We start from the raw sequence: 14,351 nt of genomic DNA, 5'->3' as shown, positions 1-14,351 counted from the left end.
TAAACATTAATATGTACATATCATATACAATACATGTGTGCATTATATAAATGTATACGTATGTAATCGGTATATACGTATATAAATATATGATATGGATGTAATTTGTGAGTGTGTTTTGGGGTGGGCTGGGATGGGGCCAGAATTGAACTTGTTTTCAAAGTTTTTTATTTGTTTATATCCAACTTCTTGCTAAACAGAAATTTTGAATTGTCTTAGAGTAACATCTGCATTCAGAACAAAGATTTTTCAGACCAGAAATAAAAAGGTATAGTCATAAAAAGTAGGTAAACAATATAGTTTACAACCAAACTACAGAATGTTTGAAAATAGGGGGGACACTACGGAAACTTATGCTGGAGCAACAATCCAGCATCGGATGCTGGAGACATCCAGTGGGGCTGTCCCGAGGGAAGCAGCACTTAGTCACCCTGTGAAAGGGCAGGGAAGCATGCACTGCATTCAGCTCAGGATCTGGGCATGAACCCTGCATTGGATGCTGAGCTTCCTAGTGGCCAAAGCAAATGGAAAATACAATGCAGAACATAATTTCTGAGAAGGAAGAGGACTTATTCCTCCAAGCCATCAACTTTTCCTACTATTAAATACATGAAGATTATTTTAAAAATGAATATAACCCTTAATTCTACAATTTAGTCTGGTCTAATATGGATTATCTTTACCAAGCTGCAATCATACTACACCTAGAACTTCATGTCTTTCCACTTAATGTCACATCATCAACATTTTTATAAAATCCATATATTAATACATCCAAAAAGCTGATAATATCCCACTTGACAATCCAAAATCTACTTAACCATTATTGTTACTTTTTTTTTCCTTAGATAGTGCTGTAAGTGATACACAGGAATATGCTTTGTTTAAATTTTCTTTTTTTTTCCTCTCGATACTGGGGATTGAATCCAGGGACTTCACACTGAGCTACATTCCCAGCCCTTTTTATTTTTAGATAGGGTCTCACCAAATTGCTAAGTTGCCCAAGCTGCATTTGAGTTTGCAATCTTGCTGTCTCAGTCTTTGAAAGTGCTGAGGTTAAATTAGTTCTAGGAAATGCTTCCAGCAATGAAGCCACAGAAAGGGTATAAACATCTGACCGAGACTCTGCTTAGCTGGCTTCCCAGCTTGGAGTTGGCAGAATAAAGAAGCCACGCTCACGTACGTATCGCCATGTGGGCTGTAGAGAGTCCAGCAGCTAGAATAGTGCCCAGAGAGCCTAAAACATTTACCATCTGCATGCTACCCAGTCTACCTGACCTGGGTTTTCCTAATGTACATCCCACACTGCCTGTGAGCTGTGCCAGCACCTCGTTCTAACATAAATGAATTATGTGGGACTCTAAAAAGGACAGTGAGGGATAGGACAGATATTTTCATGCACAGCAAGTCTACAGTACACGGATGTAATAGAGACTGCAAGCCAGCCACCAAACCCCACCTATTTTTCCTCCAGAGTAACATCCTTGGAGGTTGATGGGGATCTCCAGCTAATCTCTCACAGCCTTAGCAGATGGATCATGGGACTGGACCCCTGCCCAGAGGAGTAGCAACAGATGTGGTGTGACAGCCACTCCTGACACAGGCACTCACTAAGTTGCCCAGGCTGGGGCCAAACCTGAGATTCTCCTGCCTCAGTCTCCCAGAGTTGGGATAACAGTTATTTCCTTAAGAGGAACTCTCTAGCACAGGACTTCCTTTATGAGTTTCTATTTGTATGAACCACTGCTTTCTTAAGTCTTTCTGGAATAGTTGTTACTACTGCCCCAATTAATACGGAAACTGATTCCAGAAATGGTGTGCTGCTGTAATAAAACCTAAAACTAATGGTACCAACTCAGCAAGCTGGCAGAGATGAAGAAATAGATATAACAGGCATGAAAGTTGACAGCCTGTTAGGTCATAGCAAAATATTGGGTAAAACTTTTGCCTCTGCTGGCCTTGAAAGCAGACCATGTACCCTAAATTCTAAAGAAAAAAACAGATAAACCCAGAATGTTGGTATACTTCACTCACTACTTGATGTGCTTAAGAAGTTGCTAGAAAGACAATAGCCCAGTGCACAGGTAGGGAAAGATCTGAGGTCAGAGTGAGCTAGTTAGAGAAGCTAACAGGATTCAGGGAGATTGCTCCAAATAATTCTGGCTTCAGAGGGTCTCAAAGTAGCTCCATAACCTGAAGGGGAGGTACCAGCTTGAAGGAAGAAGGGAAGCAAATGAAGTAGTCATCAAAGCAATGTCTAGGAAAGGACCAGGGTGTGAATGATATGCACACATGGCACTGCCTGAGAGCACATAGATTAGAAGTTCACTGTGGTTCTGAAGGAATCCATGGTGAGAAAAAGCAAAAGCTGAACCTGAAAACATCCAATACAGTGAACCTTATAGAGCCCAGGCATACAAATCCCAAAGAAGGCAACTGACCGCCAAGAGCCTGCTTCTCGTGTGCACTGGGAAGACACCAGAGATTTCTGAGAAAGCAAATCTAGAGGCTCACAACAAGCAGTCAAGGAAGCAGCCCCACCCCAGCTGCCAGACAGCAGATCAAGACACTTGCATCGTCACCAAGGAGGGCACCCTTGCAATTTCCGTGCAGCGACAGTGTGGAGCTGTGCTGCCGAGAATTTCCATTCACTGTGGTCTAAATGCTTGTGCCTGCCAAATATCCATGTCAAAACCTAATCCCTGGGAGAAGGCACTCAGAGTTGGGCCCTTAGGTGATGAGATCACAAGGGCAGAGCGCACAGGAACAGGATCAGTGCCATTGCCAGAGGCCCAACGGAGCTTGTTGGCCTCTTTCCCTGTGTGAGCACAGAGCTACAAGGTGCCATGTATAAGGAAGGGGCTCTCACTATACACTGACTCTGCAGTACTCTAATCTGGGACTCACCGGCCTCTGAGCCGGAACTTCCATTACAGATAGGTTTCCCGGCCCCGGGGTATCTGTGATAGTGACAGGAATGGACTAAGACACCATGGAAACTGGGTAGGGGCCACCGGGCTAGAGACTGCTTTTCCCAAACTGCTCTGCCACTGTATGTGGCTAAGATCTTGTTCTGGAAACGGGAGTGAGGGGTTTCCAACTTGCTGGCTTAAGAGAAAATATCTGGCCCAGAAATTCCTGTTCTTTCCCCCATTCCTGAGGCTAAGGGGCAACAACTTGGAAGCCATATGATAAGAACAGTGGCACTTTCATCTCCTAGACCCCAGTACGTTTGTGTATGGGGACTTCCTGTCCTCCCTGATGCTATCCCTGGATTGTCAAGAGAGAGAGAAGCTTATGTTGTTGCATGCTGGGTTCGCATTTTTAAATTTTAGGCAAATTGTTAATCAAATACAATACAAAAGAAGTCTTCAAAGAATTATACCTGAGTATCTTCTTGATAATTTTCAGTGAAACCAATTTTATTCAAATAACTTTTCCTCTTTTTTTTTTGTGCTGGGGACCAAACTCAGGACCTTGTGCCTGCAGGCAGTGGCAACACTGAGCTAAATCCCTTGCCCCATATTCAAATAACTTTAAATGAAACATTACATCAAAAATGCAAGTTGGAAACTAGCAACACTTACAAGTCTGTAACCATGAAAATAGTTATGACAATAATAATAGACAATTTGGTTAAATTCAAGCTAGGTACTTTTGTCTACTTTAATCCGAGCCCTATATGCTCTGTTAAAACGTTAACATTAAAAATATCCCAGCATAACGCTGTGGCTTTATCAATATGGCCAAGGAAGCTAAAAAAATATTTTTTGCACAATGTGATTCAAGGTTTACATCTATATCCACTTAGCCCCTAAAGCCACCCTGAGAGACAGTAGGGAGATGCACTCAATGTGACCAGGACACTAAATAAATTAAAAGGAACATGTGTTAGGAAGGCAGATTAAGAACCAGACTGAAGTCTTCCTTCCATGTATCAAATCCCTGTCAGTTTCAAAGCAGACATTTTTAGAAGTTCCAAAGAGTATCAGAAAATGCAAAGGAACTGTGCTGTCATGCTGGAAATGACAAGAACTTCAAGAAACTGCTGAAGGATGGACTGCAGAAGAAACAGGAATGACTGAGGATGGATGCCATGAAGGTGGATCCTGAGGGTGCCCAAAGCTCATGGTCAGGGAACACCAGGCACCAATGACCAGTGGGCACTGCGGGGAAACAGGCCAGGTGAGGCCTCCCATCCCAGCCGTGCACCACATACACTGGACCGGAACACTGCCTCCAGGAGGGAACATTCTGAAAGTGAGGAACCAGGGCATCTACCAGGAAGGCACCCGTGTCCTCACCACCACAGAGACAAAAGGAAGGTTTGTGTACAGAGCCAAGAATTGGCAACATGAAACAATTTCAGGAAGGAGACATCAGATCTCCACAAACATCCAAGAAGATAGTAGTAGAGTCACTTAGTGGAGACCTTTAAAATATGTGTTATTTTCCTCAAAAGGAGATGAAGAGTCTAATTACTCGTGAACCTAAATTTTCAGAAGTTTGAATATTTGTGTGTTAGGTAGAGTAATACCTCCCCCAAAATGTCCTCCTCCTAATCTTGAGGACCTGTGAGTATGTCAGCTTACACGTGTAAAGCAAAAGGGAATCTGTAGATGGGATCACTACAGATCCTGATGTGAGGAGATTATCCTGGACTATGTGGCTGGGCCCAATGGCATAAAACTATGTGAGGAGGACTAATATACTCACAAGGGCTCTGCCTGACAAGAGGAATGCAGGAGGGTCCGAGTCGGAGAAGAAGATGTGACAAAGAAAAAATAGAGCAGAGGCAGATTTTAAGATGGAGGCAAGGGGTGCAGGCACCAAGAGGGCAGAAAGGTAGGAAATGAACTCTTCTGAGAGCCTCTAGGAAGAACAACTTCCTAGTTTTAGGGCTTCTAATCTCGAGAGAGAGAATAAGCCTGTGTTACTGTAAACCACACAATTTGTAGTAATTTTTAGAGGTATCAATAGAGAACTAATGCAGTTAAAATAAATTCAGAGGATCTGATGAGTAAATAAATGAGCATAAAAATAAAGCAATGAGTGAGATTCCTCAGAGGACAGAGATATGGAAAGCAAGACAGAAAAGGTGAGACACAGAGGAAGAGCAAAGAGTTAGCATGTAATAAAAGTTTAAAAGGGAAACATGAAGGGATGGAGAAGAAAAATATTTAATACAGTCAAACATCGTTCCATGTTTAAAAATAACACAAGTAATTGGATTAAAAGAGTGAATGAGAATGAAGGAACCCATCTTCCCATGTTTCTGATTTAATTAGCAGGAAAAATAGACAAATCTACCACTATCATTAGGGATTTCAATACTCCTTAGCCAAAAATTACCAGGAAAAAAGTAGACAAATCAATAAAGATTTAGAAGAATTAAACACCACCACAAAAACTTGACCAAAGTAACATTTCTAGAACACTCGTCCAACAAGAATAAAATACAAATTCTCTTCAAGTACACACAGACCTTCTATCACAGTGGATCAAATTCTGGCCTATAAAGCAAGTCTCAAATACTTAAAAGGATAAAATTCATTAAAAGTATATTATTTTAAAAAATAGAATTAATCTGAAGTCTAAAATTGGTTATCTGGAAAATACCCACATATGTAAAAAGGAAATTACACACTTCAAAAGAAGCCATGGTTTGATGAAAATATAAGCAGTAGAATTTCAGAGCAGTTGGAAGAGGATGAAAATATAAACACAACATATTCAAATCCTTTAGCTGTGGCAGAAGTCATACTTGAAGTGGGGACTGATAGCACTGACCACATAGAATGCACTAGAAAAGACCAGACTCAATGACCTTAGATTCTGCCCCAAGAAACTAGAAAATGAGCAAATGAAATCCAAAGCAAGGAGAAGAAATGAAAGAATAAAGATCAAAATGAATCAGTAAAAAGTGAAAAGGAGAGAAAAATCAATGAACTAGAAAATTGATTCTTTGAGATCATCGAAACTGAGAAACTTACAGACAAAATGCTGGAGAAAATAAGAAATGACCAATTATCAGTTTCAGAAATAAATGAGAGGCGACATCACTGCAGAACTATAGACCTTAGAAGGGTGATAACTTTATGCCCATAAATTTGACAACCTAGATGAAATGGACAAATTCCTGCAAATTCTGGGACAGACATAAACTCCCAAAGTTCACTCAAGAAGAAACAGATAACCACGGTAAACACACATGCACACACACACACAGCCCTGGTTTCCATCCCCAGAACCACAAATAATAACAATAATTAATAATAATAATAATAATAATAATAATAATAAATGAATATAAGTTCATTAATTGTAACATACCATACCATATGAATAAAAGGTTAATAATAGTGGGGAAAATTAATAGGGTATGTAAGAATACTTTGTACTATCTTCACAACTTTCCTGGAAATCTAATAATATTCTAAAATTAAAAGTATATTTTTTAAAAAAGTATATTTTTACACATAACTTTCCCATAGAAGGCTTATCCCAGGAATGCAAGGTTGATTTAATTAATTTAATGTAATTCATATTAACTAATAATTTTTAAGTAGTCATTTCAATAGCTGTCCAAAAAAAGCATATGGCCAAATTTTTTAAATGCTCCTGATTAAAAAGTTTCAGCACAATGTGACTAGAAGGACTCTCCCTCAATCTTATCAATCTATGAAAAAAATAGCATTAACATCATATTTAACTATGAAACAGCGTGCTTCACTCCTAAGATCAGGGACAGGCCAAGTCCACTGCTTCGAACCGTTTCTCCGGTGTTATCCTGGAGGTTCTGGCATGTGCAAAAAGTGAAAAGAAATAAAGAGAAGGTACTCAGACCTACAGTATAGGCAAATTTAACTACATAATACGATATAAGTAAGTTCAACATATGAAACTCAAGTCTGTTTCTAACAATGAAAAAATGAAAACATGGGAAATGAGAATTTTATAAAAATGCTATTTATAATTCCTTAAAAATTATGAAATGCTTGGAAACTGAGGAAAATTGTATAAGGCCAAATACTGAATGCAGCAAAACAATTCTGAGAGAAATGAAAGACCTAAATAAAAGGAAAACAAAGTAGACTGTGTTCAAAATTGGAACATTCAGCATCATTCAGCTATTGATTTCCCTATAATAATCTATACATTCAACCCAATCCAAGTAAGAATGTGAATGTGGTTTTTCTTTCTTTTTGTAGAAACTGAAGAGATGATTGTAAAATTCATGTATAAATACAAAAGAACTGGAATTACCAAAACAACTTAGAAAAAGAAGGCCAGAGTTAGAGGACTAACACCACCTGACTTCAACCTACATCCAAGGGACAACCAAGTCAGGAAATGGAGATTAGAAAGGAGTCTTAGAGAAATCTTTGGCAAGAGTGGGAAGGAGGTAGACTGGGTTACATTCTTCCTATTTTATGGGGGGGGTCAAGTTCACTACTGCAACAATTAAATGGTGATGGTGACTATTCCTTGGGTCTTGGCATTCTGGCTACTGCACACACCTGCATTTACATGGTCAAGTGACTGCAGAACTTATACAACCCAAGAGTAGTAGAAAAGTCACAGGGTCCACCCAAGTTTTCTTCACTGGAAGAGGCAACTGTGTGTAAACAGCAGCAGAGGAAAACAGGGTCGGGGGCATTTGAAGAATCCTGCATGACAGAAGTGATGATTATGCAACAAATATCCATCTTTAAAAACTGGTGATTACAAGTACATTGGAAGGGGGAGGAATATATGGGAGACTGAAAAATAGAGAAGGAAGGCTTCCTCTTCCACATCAGGAAATCATTATACGTGATCCCAAACCAAAACTCAAGAAAAAGTAATATATGTACTATATTTAGAACAATGAAGTTAAATACCAAATTAATAGCAAAAAAGAGTTGAAACTGGCTTCCTCTGACAGCACAGTCAGCCTTAGATAGGGGCAGAGAAGGAGACAACTGCTTTTCATAAATAAAAACCTTTGTAGTAACATTTTCTTTTTACATCTTTGCCCATATCACTGATAATTTCCCATTTTTCATTGAAAACCCCTCAGTGCACAGCGATGATGTTGGAAGAAAATTCCAACTGGAGAGCTGTGCTGTAGAGGACCCACCAGGCATCTGACAGCAAATAAATGAACCTCAAATTTAGCCTCACGCTGTACAAAAAGTAACTCAAAGTGGATGATGGACTTAAGAAGAGCTACGGAGAAAATCTTATCCTAACATGACAGTGAATTCTTAGATTCACAATAAATGCATGTAAGAGGAAAAAAGTGATAAGTTGAACCTCATCCAAATTAAAAACTTTTGAGATCATTTAGGAGAACAAAATGATAAACTAGAGAGAGATATATTTTCAAAGCACATATTAGTTGAAGGACTCACATTCAGAATGTGTAAAGAATTCTCAAAACACAACAGTAAAAAATATAAATGATCCCAGTAGAAAATGGGCAAAGATATATTTTACCAAAGAGGATACCAGATGGCAAACAAGCACATGAAGAGATGTTCGAGATGGCCAGCAGAAGGACACTGTGAGATGCCGGCAAGGTTGTAGAGAAACAATTGCTGAGGCATGGCTGGTGGGGGTGTGACACTCCCACTCCCATAGTTTAGCAGTTTCTTTTAACCCCCCTTTCTTTTTTGGTACCAGGAATAGAACTCAGGACCTTGAGCTCACGAGGCAGGTGTAGGTACCACTGAGCTAAACCCCCAGCCCCAGTTTCTTTTAACTTACAGAAGCAAACTCCATATCAAAAGAACTACATATTAAGAAATATTTTAAAGTAGTGAACTATAGCAGAATAACTTTGGGGACAGAAAGACTTTTCTCAGCAAGGCATAAAATGCAAAGTCAGAAGCAAAAAGGTTGATAAATTTGCTTACATCAAAATAAGAGCATGTATATACCCAAAATAAAATGAAACAAAGAAAATAACAGTAACAAAAGCAATAAGCAAAATGCTTCATAGGCTAAGTGGGACAAAGTGGAAAAATTATTATATCATGGTTTCACTCAGTGACTATAAGTCACTCAGACAAGCCAATTACAGTAGCTGAAAGAAAGTGAATAAATGACATGAACAATTCACACACAGGAAAATAAAAATGGCGAATTAAGACCTATAAAAATGTTTCATACTACTCCTAATTATGCAAGTGCTTAAATTAAGATTGAGTACCACTTTTCACTGTAAGTCCTTGGCAAACACTGAAATCCAATGACATGGCATGCAGAAGCTGATCACACACTAACAGCAGTTAGCCATTTCGGATGGTAGTTGGTAACATCTACTACGTCATTGAAAATTTGCAGGCTTTCTAACAGCAATTTCCCTTCCTAGGAAGACTTGCCACCAGAAAAAATATACTCATTGCAACAAGAAGCTGGAACGCAACCTTAATATCAGTGAATAGAGTTATGGAATCTATAATGAAAAACTATGAAGCTGATAAAAATGGTGGGATGGATCGATATGCATGACACAGACATGATACCAAGAAATAGTACTTTTAAATAGCAAAACTCAGAACAATATTCCTAGGATGATCTTACATTTGCAAAACAAAAAATGATCTGAAACTGTGCACTCTATATATGGTATACACACACAGAGACACACATTTATGCACACACATAAATACACACGACAGTATTTATGCAAAATGATGGGCAGTGGATACCTCTAGGGAGAAGACTGGAGCGGGGATTTATAGCACTTGAAGTTTTTCTCAATTTGATTATTTGATTCAAGGCTATGTCATTTGTCATTAAAAATTAATGATGCAGCACTTAAAAATGGTGATAGCATACAGCAAGCAGTCAATGAATATTAAAGCTCTTAATAAAATATTTTGAAAGCATTAACAATTTTAAAATAAATAATAATGTAGGAACAATGTATCTATCTAGCTGACACATTACAAGGCATTAGTAAAGTGATGGCATTCTTCCTGGTTCTGGTTTTCAAAATTTGATGTGCCTGAAACCAGGAAACAGGAAAAAAGGGTGTTGCTGAAGGAAAAAGTAGGATTTCAATGAACAAACCAAGAAAGCAATCTAGGGTCTCCATGGATGCACACAGAAAGACTGAGCAACTAGCAGTGAATGTGGGTTCCCAGCAGAGCCCCCTGATGCACCCAGAATGGTTTACTCACCTGTCATCTTTGCCATGGGGGTGGCGGAAACTCCATTGAGCTCACTAGAGCTCCTCTTTACCGGCCTTGGCTTGTATTCTCGCCGCGGGACACTGGATGCGGTCGATATCCTGTAACACACAGTGGAAGTCGAGTCAGACACCTAAAAAGATAGCAAAGCCTGCAGCACACCTTCACTCTGCGCTCACGAGCACAGAGGTAACCTAGGTCAAAGTGACAGCTTCACACACAGATTCCTCAGTAGCCCAAAGTGACAGATGTAGTATCTCAAATGCAGTCTTCAGAGTACTTAGGTGAGCACTTCAGTGAAATTCATCTTGAAGCAGACTACAGTATTTGCCCTCATAACACCCCTGAGGCATGGAGCAAGGGCCCTCAGCAATGCCAGCAGCCATCTCCTTCTCTCCTCTGCTGGACAGAGTTAAGCAAACAGCTCCTCTGAGAAGAGCCAGATGACTGTCTACCTGCAGAAGTAGATGTTCCAGAAAATGGACATACATTTTTGTCTTCCTCCATTACTACAGCATTCGCTTATGTGAACTCTCTCCAGATGTATTCGTTACCATGATTCCGTATATAAAACAATTTTCTGTTATCAAGTCTGTTTCAAAACACAGGGTAGTTTTTTAAACTCAGTGTTTTGGTTAATAGGGTTGCTGTGCATACTATTTATAAAATTATTAATTTTGTGAAAAATAGACTATATTGATCATGAAAGCCATGGGGCACAACAACATTTCTTTGATGGTTTAGAAGGAATAGATGGTTCTTTCAATACCTCTTAGTGTCCATCTTATGAACACAACCTGATGCTTTTACTGAAGAAGTGGAAATCCATCTTGTTTTATAAATATTTACACATTTTCTGAATATCATCTCAGTCTTCTCCGTGCCCCTGGATGATGGGGAAGGGCTATATGTCACCGATGCCACCCTGGCTTGTGAAAAGGGAGTGGAACTCTCAGCAGCGAAGCTGGGACGGCTCAGGAGGGGACCTTTGAGGAGGGTGGCCCCTCTGTCTGGCTGCTCTAAATACAGGTCACAGCAAAGGGGCTTTCAGGAAAAGAAAGAGGAGAAAAGCTGCCAGAGATCCCTTTCCCAGTTTAGTCTCACCCTACACCCAATCCAACAGCCAACTAAAAACAGAATGAGGCAGAGAAAAGGGCAAGTGGCGGGGGGCGGGGGGCTGTATCTCCATTGCTCTGAGCTCTGCAGCTGGGGACTGGGAGGGAGTGGAGGGCCCTTACCGCATCTGCAGCTTGCCCTGTAGATCCTGCAGGATCTCTGTGGACTGTTTGTGATAGTCTAGTGCAGCCTCGACAAACACGGCCAACTGGCTGACTTGCTCTACCTGCAGCAGAAGAGCAAAGTTATTCCATGGAGCCAGAACATATGCAGGGTCCAGAGACTGGGGCGGAGAGACCTGCTCCTGCCTTGCTCTGGTCGAGGTCACTCAATTCCATCTCAGAGCCCTGCACAATAACTATGCAGGTCCTGGTACAGAGTTGTAGGTGCTGGAAAAACATCTTCCAATTTAAGTGTGATCGTGAATTGGATGTAACTCAATAAAATGCCTTCTTTGCCAATCAGGTGATGATATTCTTGGGAGACTCTTATGTGTTACATCTCATGGATCTGATCAATCTTTCCCCAAGTGAATTTCCCCCAAGTGAAGCAAGTTTACTAAATAAGCTCACTTGATAAAATGCTTCTCCCTGCACTTTCTAGGTAAAACATTGAGAAACTAAATTAAGAAAGGTGTTCTGGGGCAGCACAGCTCTAGGGCAAAGAACTACCAGCCCCCATCCCCTGCAGATTTTTCTTGCTACCAGAACAAAGTATTTCCCCTGAAACCTACAGCAGAAAGGAATGAAAAGACTGGCAATTCTCCTTCCCACAAATTGGCACATCCATGAAATGAGTGGCCCACTTACAATGGAAGTTTAAAAGTTGGGGGGGGGGCGTGGCTATGTTATGTGAAACACAGTTCAGAAGACCTAGATGATCTGGGGAAGAGCAACCTTTGAGAGAACCTGAGAGCTCTCAGGCTCTCACTTGGTTGAGGAACTGCACAGGAAATAGTGATTAATTAAGTCTACATTGAGAAACCTCAGACAAAAGCCCCAGATGGCTGAGGGCTCCCCAGCAAGAATCCCAGGAATTCCCGACCTGGACCAAGACAACAATCAGATATCACCCTTCCCAGACTTCCACAAAGCCTCAGCATTGTACTCTTACATCATTCTAATCAGCTTTAGGGTGAACCCCTCCAGGTATTCATTCTCACCCCACATTACAGCCATGGCCTTGCTTGCCTTGAGAGAGCCAGGCAGTTTCCAAATGTTATTGCAAACCATTCTTCAGTTGCCTGTTCTCTAATTTTCCTTACCCACTTATACTATTTTAGAATGGGCCCGACGTGCACTTAAGATATACATGGGATACTGCTTGTGCCAAAACGTAATTTGCATGTGAACAGGGAAACCCATCCTGTTACATTTCCTTTACCATAGTCTGTGGCTGGAAAAGCAAGGCAGCTAGCCTTAAATTTCTACAAACCCAATAAATAAAACAAAGACCCTATAAAATCCTAAGGATTTCTTAAATTTCACCTTTTTGGCTCTTACACATATTTTTAAGTAAGTCCAGTGTCACGGCCCAACATGATTATGACAGAATTCACCACAATTTCTTCTTACAATTAGGCTGGAGTTGTGTGCTTGGTAAAATCTGTGCCACACCTATGTCTTTAATAAAACCAGTGTGCCTTATACACCACTTTGAAGTATGTTCGGCATTTTATAATTTTTAAAGGAACAATAAAAGACAGCTAAATGAATATTTCTTGAAACATATGTGGGGCAAGGGGTAAGGGGGGTGGGCATCACCAGCTCTTCTCTCTGTTATGGCTAAGACACACAACCACAGGACTCAGAAGTGCACTTGTAACTCTGAATCTGGAAGGCAATAGACCCCAGAGCCCCTTAGCTCTTGGGGGACATCAGCAGTGGTACATGGGCCTACACATAGCAGATGCTTAGCACAGTCCTAGAGAGGCACTTTCTAAGATGTCTCACTTGTTAACCAGGAAGACACGGGGTACCACCTTATTTTCCTCCCACTACAAGGAAAAGCGACCCTGAAGCTGTCCCCCTAGCCCACGAGCGTCAAGTCAAGACGTGTGCTGGGGATCAGCACAGGCAGCCTCTGCTTCCAAAGCCACAATTAGAACTAAATAACTGCATGGGGAGAACCAATATAAAGCAATATCCCTAGGCCTTGCAAGAACCCAAACCTGCCTAGTAGATGAAACCCTCATCCCACTGGCCTCACGGCTCAACTTGGCAACCCGGGTTGACACAGATGGGGAGAAGAAAGCTCAAGTGAGGCAGAGCTGGGCTGCCACTTCCAGGGCTGCCACCTCGGAGCAACTGCAACGTTGGACTATGGAAATTCTCATGACACCTGACGAGGGAGTCACCAGAGAATTGCCTCCCTCCCATCTCCAGAAGCGAGGTGCACCAGCACCCACTCAGATGTGCAAAGGGAGAAACTCACAGGTCACACCGACTGCCCAGGAAACTAGAGGACCAGGAAACTACTTGGTTGACAAATGCCAGGGGTGTGGCCAGGGAGGGACCTGGGAAATCCATGAAACCATAAAACCAGAAGGAGCTTGTGGCAGGCAGAATGCTGCCAGGATATTCTAGACTCGTTTCCTCCAACCTGGGGATATGTTCCTGTGCAAAGTGAAAGGGACTTTGTAGACCCCATTCCGTTAAAGATCTCAAGGTGAGAAATACATCTTGAATTGTCTGGGTAGCCCAACGTAATCCAAGGGTCCTTTACCAGGGTCAGAGTCAGAGCAGAATGAAGGACACAAAGGCCAGAGCAGGAGACCTGAAGAGGCCCTGCTGTTAAGTCTGAAGGCAGAGAGAGCTGAGGAACAAGCCCGTCAACCATGAAGCCCAAGCGGCCTCTAGGGGCAGAAAAGGCAAAGAATCAGACTCCTTCAGAGTTTCCAGAGGCCTTTGGTGCCAGTTCCCTGACTTAGGTAGGACTTTTGACTTCCAGATTGTGAGATAATAAATTTATGTTGCTCTAAGCCACGCTGTTTGTGGCTATTTCTCATAGGAGCCATAGGAAATGAATACAGAGCCACCTTAGCCTATTCTCAAG

At 41.2% G+C, this 14,351-nt stretch overlaps 1 protein-coding gene across 4 annotated transcripts in view; it reads right to left on the bottom strand.

Annotated features, from left to right (window-relative positions):
• The window catches only part of Sh3gl3 (SH3 domain containing GRB2 like 3, endophilin A3), an 88,596-nt gene that overhangs the window by 13,405 nt on the left and 60,840 nt on the right, over positions 1-14,351 (bottom strand). For all 4 annotated transcript variants that reach the window (XM_033761116.1, XM_010621176.3, XM_033761115.1 and 1 more), the window contains 2 exons: positions 11,420-11,523; positions 10,173-10,282 (listed from right to left, as the gene is read on the bottom strand). In XM_033761116.1, the coding sequence (XP_033617007.1) occupies positions 10,173-10,282; positions 11,420-11,523 (214 nt within the window). The remainder of the gene's footprint in view (positions 1-10,172; positions 10,283-11,419; positions 11,524-14,351) is intronic.

This window comes from Fukomys damarensis, unplaced genomic scaffold (assembly GCF_012274545.1).
Source record: "Fukomys damarensis isolate Sample0158 unplaced genomic scaffold, DMR_v1.0_HiC HiC_scaffold_7, whole genome shotgun sequence".
Taxonomy (NCBI): domain Eukaryota; kingdom Metazoa; phylum Chordata; class Mammalia; order Rodentia; family Bathyergidae; genus Fukomys; species Fukomys damarensis.
Note: the sequence above shows the minus strand (reverse complement) of the source record. Positions and strands in the feature narration are given on the sequence as shown.